This window comes from Medicago sativa, chromosome 2 (genome assembly GCF_051527215.1).
Source record: "Medicago sativa cultivar Bolivia chromosome 2, Bolivia_mono, whole genome shotgun sequence".
In the NCBI taxonomy this organism is placed as follows: domain Eukaryota; kingdom Viridiplantae; phylum Streptophyta; class Magnoliopsida; order Fabales; family Fabaceae; genus Medicago; species Medicago sativa.
The window spans coordinates 58,726,990-58,743,946 of NC_140750.1; the positions used below are offsets into that span (position 1 = coordinate 58,726,990).

The 16,957-nt window shown below is 32.3% G+C and overlaps 2 protein-coding genes across 2 annotated transcripts; both read left to right on the forward strand.

Moving 5' to 3' along the window:
• The first annotated feature begins 4,952 nt into the window (after positions 1 to 4,952).
• On the forward strand, positions 4,953 to 8,435 carry LOC146949306 (cytochrome P450 72A68-like). Its single transcript, XM_085745368.1, has 5 exons — positions 4,953 to 5,301; positions 6,408 to 6,625; positions 6,784 to 7,028; positions 7,419 to 7,806; positions 7,886 to 8,435. The coding sequence occupies exons 1-5, from the start codon at positions 5,028 to 5,030 to the stop codon at positions 8,315 to 8,317; spliced, it is 1,557 nt and encodes a 518-aa protein (XP_085601494.1). The 5' UTR covers positions 4,953 to 5,027; the 3' UTR covers positions 8,318 to 8,435.
• A 3,270-nt stretch (positions 8,436 to 11,705) lies between these two features.
• LOC146949307 (cytochrome P450 72A68-like) lies at positions 11,706 to 15,612 on the forward strand. The gene is made up of 5 exons (XM_085745369.1): positions 11,706 to 12,002; positions 13,709 to 13,926; positions 14,087 to 14,331; positions 14,558 to 14,945; positions 15,025 to 15,612. Exons 1-5 carry the CDS (start codon positions 11,729 to 11,731, stop codon positions 15,454 to 15,456), a joined length of 1,557 nt encoding a protein of 518 aa, XP_085601495.1. The 5' UTR covers positions 11,706 to 11,728; the 3' UTR covers positions 15,457 to 15,612.
• Positions 15,613 to 16,957: the final 1,345 nt, after the last annotated feature.

Sequence of the window (16,957 nt, forward strand, 5' to 3'; positions counted from 1 at the left end):
GTTTTCCCTTCTCCAACACTATTGCCCTCTTCTAATCCGTAGCTCCCCTCTTCTATCGAAAGGAATACGTTACAATCCAAATAGGATGCAATTACTTCAATGCCGCATTTTATGTGTCGTTAATTATCAAAATGTTACAATCGTTACAAATACAGTTTATGTTTCACTCGAACACTGAACACTGCCATAGTTTTTGCTACCACACCGTATTTGTAATCCGCCATTGCCATATCCACATTTGTGTAGGATGTCATTGCAGAGGCTATCACACTTGCATATAGTGTAGAGAGGTGTTCAGGGACGACATTGATGGTGGTACTTATATCTATTACATTGCAGGGGTATATGTTCTTGCAAATTGATTGTAGCGTGACAAGTTCAATGCAAAAAGTTGCTTTCTCTGTCTACACACCAGTAATTTTGTTGCTCCCATGTTGTAAGTGTGGTCTCATTGAGACATCGACGTGTTGGTTATGGTGGTGGATACAAAATGGAAGTTGGTTTCACGAAGCTGCAATTATAATTTCATGGTAAAGGAGGTTGGTTTAGGAGAAAGAACGGAACTGTCTGGGGAACTTAGATTTCATCAGAGTCTTCAGAGCTAGTTAAATTATTCTTTGATTTAAAAGAAATTAAAAAAAATTATCTTCTAGTGAATAAAGTATAATGTTATGAATATATCTATTAGTGGATGTCCATCCATTACCCTACCACATATTTGTAACTCCTACTAGTAAGTGAGTTGTAATGTGATCATTCATGTACCTATATGTGTCCTAGTTTATTTCATAACATATAAAGAGATAAATAAAAATTGTTATTGACATAGATAATATGTCAATCAATAGAAGACCCTTCAAAAATAAACAAATAAATAAATATAAGTGCGGTTTGAATATATATGTCGGGACTGTTGGACTGGAGTTCGAATCCCGAACACCCTATTTTTTAAGATGAATTCATTTTTTTTTTAGGTAAAGATGAATTCATGACTAATAGGCTACTTTAAAAAAAAAAAAAAAAAAGAAGAAAATTAAATAATAAAGGTTAAAATTAGAAGATAACCATTAATGTTCGAATGATTTTTTAACTTGACATAAATATTTTTTCTAAAAAAACATATGATAAAGTATTAGGATCTACTTTCTTCATAAAAAAAAGTATTAGGATCTACCTAAAAAATTTAGGTCATAATAGTGTTGATATTGATATGAAATGTGAGGGGTAACAATATGATCCATGAAATCCATATCTATCTACTATAAAATCCATTCAATCCATCCAAAAAAAAAAAAAAATATATATATATATATATGTATATATATATATATGTATGTATATATATATATATATATATATATATATATATATTTTCAATGGTTAGTTTAGATTCATCCATTTAAAATTATGGATGGATTTGATCCATCCACCTTATTTTAAAAATCCATTGGATCACTTCTTTAAAAAAAAGTCCAATGGATAATTTCAAATAATAGTAATTTTTTTAATTTAAATAATTATATATTTGATAAAATAAAAAAGTTAATTATAAAATTAATTTAATAAAAAAACTGCCAAAAAAAAGGAAGAAATTATTTTTTAATATTTAAATAATTTTAAATTAATATATTAATAGAATATTATTTAATAACATTTTATTATAGGTGGTGGTCAACGCGGGAGCTCCTCCGTCGACCACCGTAAACCGTTGCCGGACCACCGTGGATTCTGGCCGGACCATCACTGTGTGCCGCCGTAGGGTCGCCGGAGAACCACAGTGGTAAACGCCGGAGGTGGCTGGTTGGCCACCATATTATTTTAAATTATTTACTTAATAATATTTAATATTTCATTAAATTATTTAGGCTTATATCAATATTACTGGGATTGGGAAAAAAAAACAATGGGCCTATTACATAAAATTTCTTAGAAAATTGCTTTTCTGACTTCAATAATTTCCTAATAACAAATGGAAGTTATTAAATTGTCCCCAGCAGTAGTTAACTACCGTTGGCAAATTCGGAATTAGTTAAGTACCGCTGACCCCCAACTGCAATTAACAACCGTTGGCTCCTAGCTGCAGTTAACTACAGCTGGCTTTGTTGCACTTAATTGCAGTTCAAGGCAGAGAATCAATTGTGATTTTACGCGTTTCGGTCAAAAAATCAAAATAAATCGAGGCTTATTCAGAATGTTTAGAAAACTTTACAGGCCCTCTATATGTATTTTTATAGAGCTATCTGCAAAAAATCAGCTCAAAATTCAATTTCTAGGTCGACGTTTTGATGTTTTGGTTTCATGAGTTTTTGGCGCATTAAAAATTCATATTTAATCCATCCGTAGTCGGAAAATTCTAATTATTTGTGGGAATTTTTTTTTATGTTCTTAACATGTGTGCAAAAAATAATGAAAAAATTCAACCTCTATATAACTTTTCCGGACGCGCAGTTGGAAAAATATTGCGATTTTACACGTTTCGGTAAAAAATTCAAAATTAATTTAGGCTTAGTCAAAATACTACGTAAATTTGCAGATCCTCTATATGTATTTTTATAGAAGTGTCTGGACAAAAAAACAGCTCAAAATTCAATTTCTAGGTTGATGTTTTGATGTTTTGGTGTCTTGAGTTTTAGGCGCGTTAAAAATTCATATTTAATCCGTTCCTTATCAAAAAATTCAAATTTTTTGTGGGAGATGTTCTTTTTTTGTCCTAAACATGTGTGCAAAAACTCGTGAAAAAATTCATCCTCTAGGTCACTTTTCCGGACTCGCACTTGGAAAAAAAATTGTGATTTTGCACGGTTCGGTCGAAAAATCAAAATAAATCGAGACTTAGTTGGAATGGTACGATATTTTTTAGACACCTCTATAAAAATACATATAGAGGATGCGCAAAGTTTCGTAGCATTCTGAATAAGTCTCAAATTATTTTATTTTTTCGACCTAAACGCGCAAAATCACAAACTTAAGTACAAATGAGTTAGCGGTAGTTAACTGTAGTTGGGAGCCAGCAGGAGTTAACTGCTGCCGGATTTGCCAGCGATAGTTAACTACCGCTTGGGGCAATTTAGTAACTTCAATGTGTTATTAGGAAGTTATTGAAGTCAGAAAAACAATTTTCAATTTCTTATGATTGAATTCACTGAAAAAACATTTTAATAACGAATACACCTCTTAAAAAAATCATACACATTGATTTATGGATCGGATGGATAATCCATCCATTAAAATTTAATAATGGATGGATTGAATAGACATAATCTTTAATGAATGCATTGGATGGATTTTTTAACAAAAAATATAGTGAATTTTAATTGACTAATAGTTTTTTTTTAGAATTCTGCTCTTCTCCCAACAAGTTTCGCTCTCACACAGCCAAACTAACCAAAATACCCCTGCATTAGTTAACTAACGTAAGTGTAAATTTGTGTGTTACTCCCTCCGGTCCTTATTATAAGAAAAAGTTGATTTTTTAGGTTCATTGTGTAAGTGATGTATCTAGTCTATATTTATAACAAGATACATTAATTATTCTATGAACCAAAAAAGTCAACTGTTTCTTATAATAAGGACCGGAGGAAGTAGTTAAGTAAAACGGCTTGACTTAAGTCACATAAGTGTTAATCTCTACGTGAGTTAACTCATGCAGGAATTAACACCGGCTTGACTTAACTCATGCTGGTTTCAAACCATTCATTTTTCACTTTTTTGCACTATATGTGTGGGTGGGGTTAACTCATATTAATAAAATAGTATGATGCATGTGCATATGTGTGGGTGGGGGTTAACTCATATTAATAAAATAGTATGATTCATGTAAGGTAGTAGGTTTGTTGTCATGCTAGTATGATGCATGTAACGACCATGCTTGACTTGAATTTTAATAAATAAAAAAGTGATGGACTTTGTTTGTTGTAAGGATAGTAGCTATGAAGCCCCGATACGGATACGGGTGCGGGTACGATACGATACGGGTACGCGAATACGCGAATTTTTTTAAATTTAAGATACGATACTGTTAGGATACGTTAACAAAAATTTATAATAAAACTTATATGCATGTAAAATACTTGAAGAAAATTAACATTGATTACTCTTCATTATTATACTATTATAAAAGTTACAATTTTTTAAAAATAATACATGTGATCAAAATAATTTTTTTTGAAAGTTTTCTTATAACTATATTACATTTTCATATGTTGGGATATTGAGAGAAACATCATTAAAAAAACTCAACACAAATTTTATCGAATATTGATTAACTGAATCACATCTTTCGCTACGTTCATCCACAAGAAGTATAATTTTAAGTGTTTCATCGAGAAACAATTTTATTGATGCATATCTAAAATTGAGTCATATACATCTATAATGAATATTTACAACATTGTCTCACTTTTTTACTCTTCATCTTTTTTTAGGATACGTGTATGTGAAGTATCTTAGAAGTATCCTTGTGTATCTGTGGAGTATCACATAAGTATCCGATAAAATATTTATTAAAAATTAAAATAATTAATTCCGATACTTCGTGGATACGTATCCGCAAGTATCCGTGGAGTATCGGTATCCGATACATATCCGATACGGGTACGTCTCAGTTTTGGAGTATCCGGGCTTCATAGGATAGTAGGTAACATAAGACATGTATATGTGCGGCACTGGGAGAGAATCATGCATATGTGCTAAAAAGTGAAAGAAAATAAAATATGAATGGTTTGTTATGAGTGTGAGTTAACTCACGTAGCGTGAGTTAAGTCATGCAGGGATATTTTCGAAAATTCAGTTGAGCGCGAATGTTTTATGCTGGGGAAGAGCATAAATCTTTTTTTTATTCATCTATTAAGATCCAAATTCATATCCATTCAATACATCCATTTTATCATCCTATGTGAAACCAACAAAAATCTTAGTCAAAGACGTGTCATGGACTTTAAGCATATCAAATCATATACTTCTTTCTTGCTCCTTTATCATCTTCCCCTACTTTCTTTCGTCCACCAATTATTGCTCTGTACGCAAAAATGGCTACTACTACTGCCATAATTATCTTCACCTTGATGACACTTTCTCTCTTATGGGCATGGAGGATTTTGAATTGGTTATGGTTGAAGCCGAAAAAGCTAGAAAAGTTGCTAAGAGAACAAGGACTAAAAGGGAATCCATATAGGGTTTTAGTTGGAGACATAAAAGATCTTCTTAAGATAAGAAAGGAAGCAACATCTAAACCGATGAATCTTTCTGATGATATTGTGCCTCGTGTGTATTCCTTTGTCCAACAAAGTGTTGCAAAACATGGTATGTCCCTTTTTTATAACAAACTCTCATCTTTATTAGTTATTCAATTTTTCACAGAAAAATCCCTTTAATACATGAGCTTCAAATGATGACTGGCAATACCTAAATTAATATAAACATTAGCTTCATATGTCATGTGTTGTGGTCACCCCTAAAAAAATTGTCATTTTCACAATTTTGCATATTTGGTCCATCTGTTTTATAGTTTTGGTCCCTCCATCGTAGTTTTGAACTAAAAAATTTAGTATGTGATATGCTTTAAAATGACGTTGTATATGATTTAACGATGAAAAAAGATCAACATCTATAAAATTGTAAGAAAATCATCTAATAGCTTCATTTAAAACATGTCATATTTTATACCAATTGTTTTACGGTGACCAAAATTGTCAAATTATAATAGAGGGGGACCAATTGTGTAAAATGGTAAAAATAGGGAGACCGAAAGTGCAATTGAGCCTAGTATTTTTATTTTATCATTCTTTATAATGCATAGATTTGGACTTAGAACCTTTCTGGTTTCTACATCCCTCCCTGTCAAGTTTTCAACCCTTGAATTAATCTAATAGTTTAGAGTGCTGACCTTAGTCTCACAGCTATGATTCGGCCGAGAGATAGGAGGGTTCCAGACGATCCAGTTGCGAGGAAGAGTTGTCAGTACCATATTGCAGCCGTAGAGGATCCAAACGCTGAGGATCATAACCATAGTTCATACTTATACTACAACCATTTACTACATCAGAGTAATCTGACAATATTTCTATTTTGGATGTAAAACCATCTCAGATTCCCACAAAATGCATAGAGAATACTTCTCTTGCAGAGGGAACAGACAGAAGAAAGGACTTTGGATCGTATCCATATTCGTAACTAACTTCCTACCTATGACTTTGGTTATTTTCAGTGAAAATATTAAAATAGGGTGGAGCATGAACCAAATATTTGGAAAGGCCTAATATTTTTAAATTGGCAATACATAATACCTACCTGTATAGAAAATATTAACATTTCAGGTTCTGTATTCAAATATTCCAATGGAAATTAGTACGCTATAATTAATAAGTTGCTTTGTTTTCATCAATTCCTGATTTTTCTTTGGCATGCAGGAAAGAACTCTTTTATATGGTTTGGACCAACACCAAGGGTGAACATAACAGATCCTGAGCAGATTAAAGATGTATTTAACAAAATTTACGACTTCCAAAAGCCTAATGCGAACCCGCTTGCCAAGATACTAGCTAATGGTCTTGTAAGTCTTGAGGGAGAACAGTGGAGCAAGCACAGAAAGATAATCAATCCTGCATTCCATTTAGAAAAATTGAAGGCAAGTTTCCCTTTAATGGATATAGAATACGCTCGTGTTTATTTTGTCTGCAACATATACCTTTGCAAGCATCTCAAGTTAGGTTTAAAAGAAAACATGATTTAACTTCTTAATGAACACGTGCGTGGTTTAACTCCTCTTTTTCTATTACACCACAGATCATGTTGCCGATATTCCAAAAAAGTTGTGATGATCTGATTAACAAATGGGACAGAATGTTGTCTTCAGATGGATCATGTGAAATGGATGTGTGGCCTTTCCTTCAAAATTTGGCCAGTGATGTTATTTCTCGAGCAGCGTTTGGAAGTAGTTATGAAGAGGGAAAAAGAATATTTCAACTTCAAACCGAACAAGCTGAACTGACAACAAAAATTATGATGAAAGTTTATATCCCTGGATGGAGGTAAGACTAATTTATATATCGCACGTTGAATAAGAAAATGCTTGATTTTGGATAAAACTATTAAGAAGTAACAACCATTGTTAGGAATCAGTGTGTTATATATTCTATGCTGATTCTTTACTGATCATTGTGATGGAAAAATAATAGTAAAACCAATGTTTGTTGTTGCCAAAACACGCGAACAACCACCATAATTCTAGTGATGTAGAAGTGGAAATTTGACTCCTCTAAAGTTAATACAAAATAAAGTAAGAAGACCAAAAGAGAACATTTCAACACATATTTTTAGGCACATGTGCTTGAAATAACAATTATTATTTATGGATCAATGGTTTATAACATTCCTTACATATGATATTAATTACGAGACTAATTATGTTTATTTTGAAGGTTTCTACCTACTGCTACCCCTAGGAGAATGAAAGAAATTGACAGAGACATAAAAGCTTCGCTTACAGATATGATTAACAAGAGAGAGAGAGCACTAAAGGCAGGTGAAGCCACTAAGGATGACTTATTAGGTATACTTTTGGAGTCAAATCACAAAGAAATGGCAGAACATGGCAACAATAAGGATGTCGGAATGAGTCTTGATGATGTAATACAGGAATGCAAGCTCTTCTACTTTGCCGGGCAAGAGACCACTTCTGTTTTGCTCGTTTGGACAATGGTGTTGTTGAGTAGGTACCCCGATTGGCAAGCACGTGCAAGGGAGGAAGTATTACATGTCTTTGGCAACAATAAACCCGACTTTGAAGGGCTAAGTCATCTTAAGATTGTAAGTATTGTGTTCTACTCTTCATATTAATCAGTATATGTCGTGATACTTGCGATTGACATAACCTTGTTTGAGACAGGTCACCATGATTTTGTATGAGGTTCTTAGGTTATACCCACCAGTAATCGCACTTGCTCGAGGTGTTCACAAAGATGTAAAACTTGGAAACCTAGCATTGCCAGCCGGAGTGCAGGTTTTCTTATCAATAATTATGGTTCACCATGACATAGAACTATGGGGTGAAGATGCTAAGGAGTTCAATCCTGAGAGATTTTCTGAAGGTGTTTTGAAAGCAACAGGTGGAAGAAATGCATTTTTTCCATTTGGAGGGGGTCCTAGAATCTGCATTGGACAAAACTTTTCCATGTTGGAAGCAAAGATGGCGATAGCAATGATTTTACAACGTTTCTCATTCGAACTTTCTCCATCTTATGCTCATGCCCCGGCTACGGTAATTACGCTTCAACCACAGTATGGTGCTCATATAATTCTACGTAAACTGGAATTGTAAAATTTATAATTTTCTTATTCCACTATTAGAATGCTTGTAATGTTGCTGATAAAAAAAAAAAATCTTATGATGTAAAACAGAAAGCTCATAATATAATAAAAGAGTATTTGTTCGGAGATATTAACCTTTTAAGTGGATCTCTATACATCGACGGATTATTTTTTGTCTTGATGTCAAATATGCCTTGAGTACACCCAAAAACCTCTTTCAAATACTATCTTATGTATTGAAACTGGCTCTGAAAGTTAAATATGTATACAGGTGATAAAGTAATGATGCATGTTCTAATCATCAACATTTGCTCTCAGTTTGATTAAAACCACCCTGCTGGTGGCCATATTGTTTTTGTTTTATTACAAGTTGGAAATTGGCATTTTTTTGTTTGAAATGGCACATATATTATACAGGTATTTAAGCGGCACCACACCAACATAACAGACCCCCAAAAAAGTGCCGGAGAAAAAACATCCGATACACTGTACAAAGCAGCTAAACTGCAGCAGGCAACCGCAGAACAGCCGGGGAAAAAATACCAACAGAACAGGAAGGAGGAAAACTAGACATAGACAAGAGCTATTCTCAATCTACTTAAACTTCAATGCCATGATAGCACTTTTACCTCTTCCACTATTTCATCTAAATCGGCTGCACCCTATTGTTATGAACTATCACATTTCTCGCCCTTCAAATCACCCATCAAGGCATGCCAAATTAGCCACACACCTTTACGGAATTTCCTTTGATTAGCCTCCTCCGACCAACACACCAAATGCACAAATAAATTCGGTGGAGTAATAAAATTAAACTTCAACCACATCAACACCTTTTGCCACACCTTGTCTTGTCCACCACATTACAATGAAGAAAAAAATGGTTAGAGGTTTCTTCACCCAAATCACACAAAACACAATTGAGGAGAGAGTTCTTGTCCAACACATTACAAATCACAAGGTTTAAACGGGTTGGAATATGGTCCAAAAGGAGAGTCCATGAGAAAGCCATCACTTTTGAGGGAGCCGGACTCCTCCAAATAAGACTAAACACCCTTTTCTCCTAACTATTCAAATTACCCTCTAAAACCAACAACTTTTCAATCACCTTTTTTTTTTTTTTAAAAGCTAAATTAGCTAATGTAAAAAAGCTAAATTAGCTAATGTAAATTGGCATCGAAGAGAATCGAACCTATGACTTTGATGAGGAGTACATTATCAGGTCCAATCCAATACCACCAAACCAACTCAAGTGGGTTAACTTTTCAATCACCTTATAAGCGGATCTAACCGAAAAAGTCACCATGTTATTTGTATGTAGTTGATGTTAGAATTTTACAATCAGTATCATATCTATTAAAACTGGCATGTTTTTATTTGGAGTATCTCCTTAACTTTTTGGTTCACCCTTCCACAAGAGACCTGAAACCATTGTCTGAATGGTATAATTCAAATGTTGAAGTCTTCTACAAGGAATCCCACAGCATACCGAAAAGCAAACTCCAAAGAAGGAAGACATAGAGCTAGACATAGTGCTTGGTCATGACCAACACATATGCATTTTGTTCACAGAATGGTTCTGGGTCTCTTTTTTCGTACTACCCGGTTTAAGAGAGAATTGGTAATATCCGATTAGATATAACTAAAATGGATTTGAAATTGTAAATGTGGTGTAATGTCTGAAAAACTATTAAATTTAATTAATTAATTAGTGATAGTTCCCGTGAGCTTAACTCAGTTGTTAAGGACGATGCATAATGTATGCAAGGTCCACGATTCAAACCCCGGACACCACCAAAAAAAAAATTAATTAGTGATAAACAAACATATACAGTGTATTGTTTCATTTATAAATTGTTTATAAATTGTATGTTCCAATGACTTCTTTAGCGACACATTTATAAAAAAAAACAAAATAAAAAAAAAACAACGTTAATTGAACTGTGAAAACTTTTAGTTAGTGTATTATAATTATTTCTTTTTTTGAAGAAATTCTATTTAGAGTTGGTGTATTAACATTTTTGTTATTTTTTTTTAGTCACAAACATTTGTCTTGTTTATGGTTTTTATAATAAATTATAATTAATATATTACTCCTTGAATGATTTGTAAGATTCAACCACAATCTATATTGCTTTATTTTGAGAAAAACAATGTGAAAATAACTAAGCATGTTAAAATTATAATTGCTTTCTTTTCTATGTGAACGGTATAAAGAAAAACTAATTTTTATTCATTGTTTGGTGACATGCATCTGTCTTGTGTATAAATTATACTTTTCAATGACACATTTTGGTGACTAATCTGGAGGAAATAGAGTGAAAACAATAAGGTGAGTGAATTAAACGAGAATTATTTTTATTTTTTTTTTAAAAAGTTAAATTAGTCCATCAAAACTCAGAAAAAATCGAATTTTTGAGAAGAGTACACTTTAAAGTTTCAAACCATTAAGTTATTAAAGTGAGTCAATTAAATTAATAAAAGATTTGAAAATGTCTATTTCTTCTACTGTCTTGGATTCTATTAATCAAGAACATTGGGATATTCTACCTTTGATTCAGCAGAACTTTCATACAGCTTGAATAAGTCATCTTTCTGGAGTTTCTCACATTCACATAGAAGGAAACAATTATGTTCATAAATTAGCCAACTAAGCCTTTTAGTATGAGAGTTTATTTCATTTGGCTATTTCCATAAAAGGAATCAACTTTCTTTTTTTAGATTTTGTTGACAGTTCCTTACCGTGGTTTTTTCCTTTTGAACTTTTCTGATAATTTTTTAGACAGTTGTTATCATGCCTCTTTATAATCTTGGGTATTGGCCTAATCCTCTAAATTGTATTTTTTTTATGCTTTTTTATTTTAATAGTATGGATTAGAGTCGTGGTCATGCACTCTAGTGTTTTTGCTTAAAAATAATAAAGAGACGTATCAAAAGGAAAATTGAATTTATTTTTAATGTGAATCAAATACTCTCTCCGATTCCTTCAAAAAAAAATACTCTTTCCGATTTTATTTATAAAAAAAATTGACGTTTTAGATTTATTGAATAATTAATGTACTTGATATAAAATATAGATCAAATACATCATTTATACAATAAATTTAAAAAGTTAAATATTTCTTATAAATATATGACCGAAAAGAATTTTTTTTTGACAACATCAGAAAAAGATTGACAGAAAAAGGAAAGGACACTTGTCAAAAATGAAATATTATTTGTTGACAATCGTTGGTTCTCCTTTTCTTAAAATTAATAAAGTATGACATCAAACCGACAAAAATCTTAGTCAAGCACATGTATCTTAGACTTTTTTATTGCAGCATAACATATCATACTTCCTTTCTTGCTCACCGAATTCTTCTTGTTTTATCATCTTCCCCTACTTTCTTTCATTCACCAATTATTACTCTACACAGAAATGGCTACAACTACAACCATAATTCTCTTCATTTTGATGACAATTTCTCTCATATGGGCATGGAAGATTCTGAATTGGTTATGGTTGAAGCCAAAGAAGCTAGAGAAATTTCTAAGAGAACAAGGACTAAAAGGGAATTCATATAGGCTTTTAGTTGGAGACATAAGAGATCTTCTTAAGATGAGAGAGGAAGCAACATCTAAACCCATGAATCTTTCTGATGATATTGCTCCTCGTGTGTTTTCCTATTTCCATCATAGTGTTGCAAAATATGGTATGTCTCTCCTCGTGTGTATTATATTTGATTACTATTCAATTTTTCCATAAACACTGGATTTAAGTTCCCCACTTAATTAAAGTAATACTCCCTCCATCCCATATTACTTGACCTAGTTGACTCTGTCACGTATGCCAATGCACAATTTTAAACTTAAATTTCTTTAATAATCTAGTAGAAAAAATTACGAAAATTTGATATTTTGAAAATATTAATCGAGACGAATCTAACAACATCTTATATGCTATATTTTGTTTTTATATATTAGTAGAAAAATAGAGTCAAAACATGGTACATAAATAGTGCAAATATTTTAAATAAGTCAAGTAATATGGGACGGAGAGAGTAATTATTACAACGTAATTATATTTGTATAATCCTTTTGTGGCAAGTTTTTAGGACAATAGTTTTCTTCTCTATTCTTGTTAATCCAAAATAATAGAGTGAAAGAAGAAGAGAGAAAATAAGAACACAATGATAGTATAAGAGAGAGTTGTTCAAAAATTGATCTAAAATGGTCGTACAAATATCATTTTTCTTAATTGCAGAAATTTGAAATTACTCCCTTCGATTTCAAATATAAACAATAACTTATGTATTTGATCTATATTATAAACCAAATACAAAAGAATTTGAAAAATAAATCTTTGCTTATCCTTGAGAACAAAGGGGTTTAATTATTGATTGGCCTAATGTTAAATGGTTTAAATTGGTTTAACTCTGGCCAATGAAGGTTGGCTCTGTTGTTGAGGAGTTTACTCACCTGCAAGAGCGTGGGTTGAACTATTACTTTAAATGTGAAGATTTCTCTATTAGATGATTTGTAAGTACCTTTATTTGTGTTCTATAAACCTTAATCGTTAAATTAATATAACCATATGGTATGAAATAAAATTTTAATTGTGTTGGGTTCAAGCACATCAACTATGAATGAGTTGAAGGTTGGATATCTAAAAACAGTCATCTAATGTTAGAACTCTTTATTGTTTTAGAAGAAGAGGAAAGTTTAGAAGAGAGAATTGCACATCATCTGAAAGAATCAAAATTGATTACAATCATTAAGTTTACTTATATAGTAAGTAGTTCAACTACGTAAAAACAAACTTCACAAACTAGTTACTTGAATAGCAAGTAACAAACATACAACTAATAACTCTATTTATTAGTTACAAACAAATATACCTAAATCTGAATTATACCTTATTCTTGTAAAATCTTAAAGTAATAAGCATCTCCAGATCCCACTAAGTGCATAGAGAATACTACTTCGTTCACTAAGTTTGCTTTAGGCACAGTTATTCTAGAAACCAGTAAAGATTTGAAGAATAGAAAAAGCAGAACACATGAAAAATTCCATGGAGAATCTAGTTGTTTTTTTTCTTTTAATAATTTTTGCAGAGGGGACATACAGATAGGTGTAGTATGAACCAAAATTTCAGAATGGCCAAAAGAATTGCTCAACTTTGAAATACAATTTATACCATGAACCACTTGAAGTGTTCATGTAGGAGGAAGCAACTAGTACTTATGTACGTTCTCAAACATGATAGCATGTTATCTGCATTAGTTTATCTAATTGCTTTAGGAAATAATGGCATGTATTTTGTCATTCAATCATTGATATTATTAATCATAATTTAATTCCTAGTCTTCATGATGTGAACATTGATATTATATACTTTTTGTATATGTTTGGTATGCAGGAAAGAATTCTTTTATGTGGTTTGGACCAACGCCAAGGGTCAACATCTCAGATCCTGAGCTAATTAAAGATGTTCTTAACAAAATCTACGACTTCCGAAAGGTTGATGTGAATCCGCTTGTCAGGTTACTAGCTAATGGTCTTGTAAATCTCGAGGGCGAAAAGTGGAGCAAGCACAGAAAGCTAATTAATCCGGCATTCAATTTAGAAAAATTGAAGGCAAGTTTTCTGCGTGCTGTTTTAAAACATGTTAGAACAATATACTTTTGCAAGCATCAGAAGATAGGTTTATGAAAAAACATGATTTGAGTTCTTAATGCACTTGTTATTTGGTTTGACTTGAGGAATTTTAACTTCTAGTTTATCGTTTACACTACAGATCATGTTACCAATTTTCTTCAAAAGTTGTGATGATTTGATTACCAAATGGGAGACAATGTTGTCATCAAATGGATCATGTGAAATGGACGTATGGCCTTTCCTTCAAAACTTGGCGAGTGATGTTATTTCGAGAACAGCATTTGGAAGTAGCTATGAAGAAGGAAGAAGAATATTTCAACTTCAAATTGAGCAAGCTGAACTTACAAAGAAAATTATGATAAAAGCTTTCATCCCCGGATGGAGGTACGAATAATTTGTGTATTCAATTTCTTGTTGTCTCGCGATAATTTCTCACATGAAACATTAATTAACGACTAATATTTACAATTAACACACATGATTTGTTATACACGTGCTTGTAATAACAACTATTGATTTAATAATCAACGGTTTATAGTCAAGAAGATATTAAAAATATTACTCACATGATATCATGTTAATTACGGGACTAATTATTTTTATTTTGCAGGTTTCTACCAACCACTACCCATAGGAGGATGAAGGAAATTGACAGAGAAATAAAAGCTTCACTTACCGATATGATTAACAAGAGAGAGATCGCACTAAAGGCAGGTGAAGCAACTAAGGATGATTTATTAGGTATACTTTTGGAGTCTAATCACAAAGAAATGGCAGAACACGGCAACAATAAGGATGTCGGAATGAGTCTTGACGATGTAATAGAAGAATGCAAGCTATTCTACTTTGCAGGGCAAGAGACTACTTCAGTTTTGCTTGTTTGGACAATGGTGTTGTTGAGCAGGTATCCTGACTGGCAAGCGCGTGCAAGGGAAGAAGTATTGCAAGTCTTCGGCAACAATAAACCAGATTTTGATGGACTAAACCATCTTAAGATTGTAAGTATTGTGTACTTCCCTTCATATTAAATAGTATATGACGTGATACTTACGATTGACATAACCTTTTTTGAGACAGGTCACCGTGATTTTGTATGAGGTTCTTAGGTTATACCCACCTGCAATCGCGATTTCTCGAAGTACTCACAAAGATGTCAAACTTGGAAACATAACATTACCTGCCGGAGTGCAAATCACCTTGCCGATAGTTTTGGTTCACCATGACTCTGAACTATGGGGTGATGATGCTAAGGTGTTCAATCCTGAGAGATTTTCTGAAGGAATTTCCAAAGCAACAAATGGAAGAGCTTCATTTTTTCCATTTGGAGGGGGTCCAAGAATTTGCATTGGACAAAATTTTTCCATGTTGGAAGCAAAGATGGCAATGGCAATGATTTTAAAAAAATTCTCATTTGAACTTTCTCCAACTTATGCTCATGCTCCAACCCAAGTGATTACTCTTCAGCCTAAATATGGTGCTCATATTATTCTACGTAAAGTGGAAACATAATGCTATCATAATGTAAAATAAAAATCTCATATTGTTGTATAATAATAGTGTTAGTCAATAATGAGTTTCAGATACTATCATAAGTATTGAAACGGATCTGAAAGTTAAATATGTAAATATGTAATACAGGTGATAATGTAATGATGCATGTTATAATCTTCCACTGTTCCACACTTGCTCTCTATTTAATTATAGGCTTAATTGCACTTTTTCCCCTATCTTTTGCTAACAGAGATTGGTCACTTCTAAATGGTGGTTGAAACTTTGTATGAATAATATGGTTAAAGAATATGGGAAAAGCTAACTAGTGCTCTTAAAGCAGGTTAGTGAATCAAAGATGGTAGTACTTTTTTGTTGTAATGTATGCATTGCATTTATTTTTTGAATTTTTAATAAATAGAATGCACAAAACTTGAGGAAATATTTCTACTTTTGAGTTCCTTGACATGTGCCCTAAAGACACAAGTTAGCATGACCCAAAGAATATTTCTCCCTTCCTTATTAATTGGGTCATGCTAACTAGTGCCTTTAAACACTAGTTAAGGAGTAAAAATGTATTCTTGTGTATTAAAAAAACATTATTTATGCTTGATTTTGACTCGGTCAAAGCTTATGTGGCGCATTTTTTTATTGAAAAAATTGACACCTATAATTTTTTTTAATCCATCTGAATTTAAAAATTACTCTCTATACGGAAAAAGTTACAAAACATTCCTTCAAAAAAATTTAAAAATTATAATTTTTCACCATCTAAAACCAAATTCACAAAATCTATACAGAAAATCCTTAAACTTCACCACATCTATCATCATTCTCTATACGAAAACCATAATCGGATACTTCAGCAGTTGAAAGTTTCATTCCACCACAACAATCACTCTCTCCTGATCGCACAACGCCTTCACATCCACCTCCGGTAAAGGCTTGTACCCCATTAGATGCTCGATTTGCCAAGAAGAAGGATTGTGAAATGATGCATTTTGAGAATAATGGTTTCTTTGTATCACTGGGTCTCTTGTTAATCATTTCATTTGGTTATATTTTTAGTTTTCTTTTCATTTTTTCCTTCTTTGGATTGAATCTTGAAGGAGAAAAAAAAAATTGCAGAGGAAAACTCAGCGTTTGTTTATCTAAAGAAAAAGAAGAAGAAAGAGGCATTGTTATTTTGTAAAAAGAATAAGAGGAATTTTTTGAATTAATTATGTGTGTGGTTTAACTTTAATGGTTGAAACTAAAATGAGTATTTCAACAATTGGAGATGGATTAAGAACATAAGATTTTTTTTAAATTTTAATTTATGTTTTGTAATTTTAAAATAATATTAATTATTTTAAATTCAGATGGATTAAAAAAAGTCATAGGTGTCAATTTTTTTAATTAAAAAATGCACCACATCAACTTTGACTGAGTCAAAATCAAGGGGACCAGGGTTTGCAAAGGGGGTGAAACTTGAGGGGGTAAAAGTGCGATTTTCAAACTTTGGGGTCAAAATCGTAAGTTT

Coding starts and splice junctions, on each gene's coding strand:
- LOC146949306 (XM_085745368.1), top strand. CDS start 5,028: ATGGCTACTACTACTGCCATAATTATCTTCACCTTGATGACACTTTCT. Junction 5,302..6,407: donor ACAAAGTGTTGCAAAACATG/GTATGTCCCTTT, acceptor TTTGGCATGCAG/GAAAGAACTCTTTTATATGG. Junction 7,029..7,418: donor GTTTATATCCCTGGATGGAG/GTAAGACTAATT, acceptor TTTATTTTGAAG/GTTTCTACCTACTGCTACCC.
- LOC146949307 (XM_085745369.1), top strand. CDS start 11,729: ATGGCTACAACTACAACCATAATTCTCTTCATTTTGATGACAATTTCT. Junction 12,003..13,708: donor TCATAGTGTTGCAAAATATG/GTATGTCTCTCC, acceptor TTTGGTATGCAG/GAAAGAATTCTTTTATGTGG. Junction 14,946..15,024: donor GACTAAACCATCTTAAGATT/GTAAGTATTGTG, acceptor TTTTTGAGACAG/GTCACCGTGATTTTGTATGA.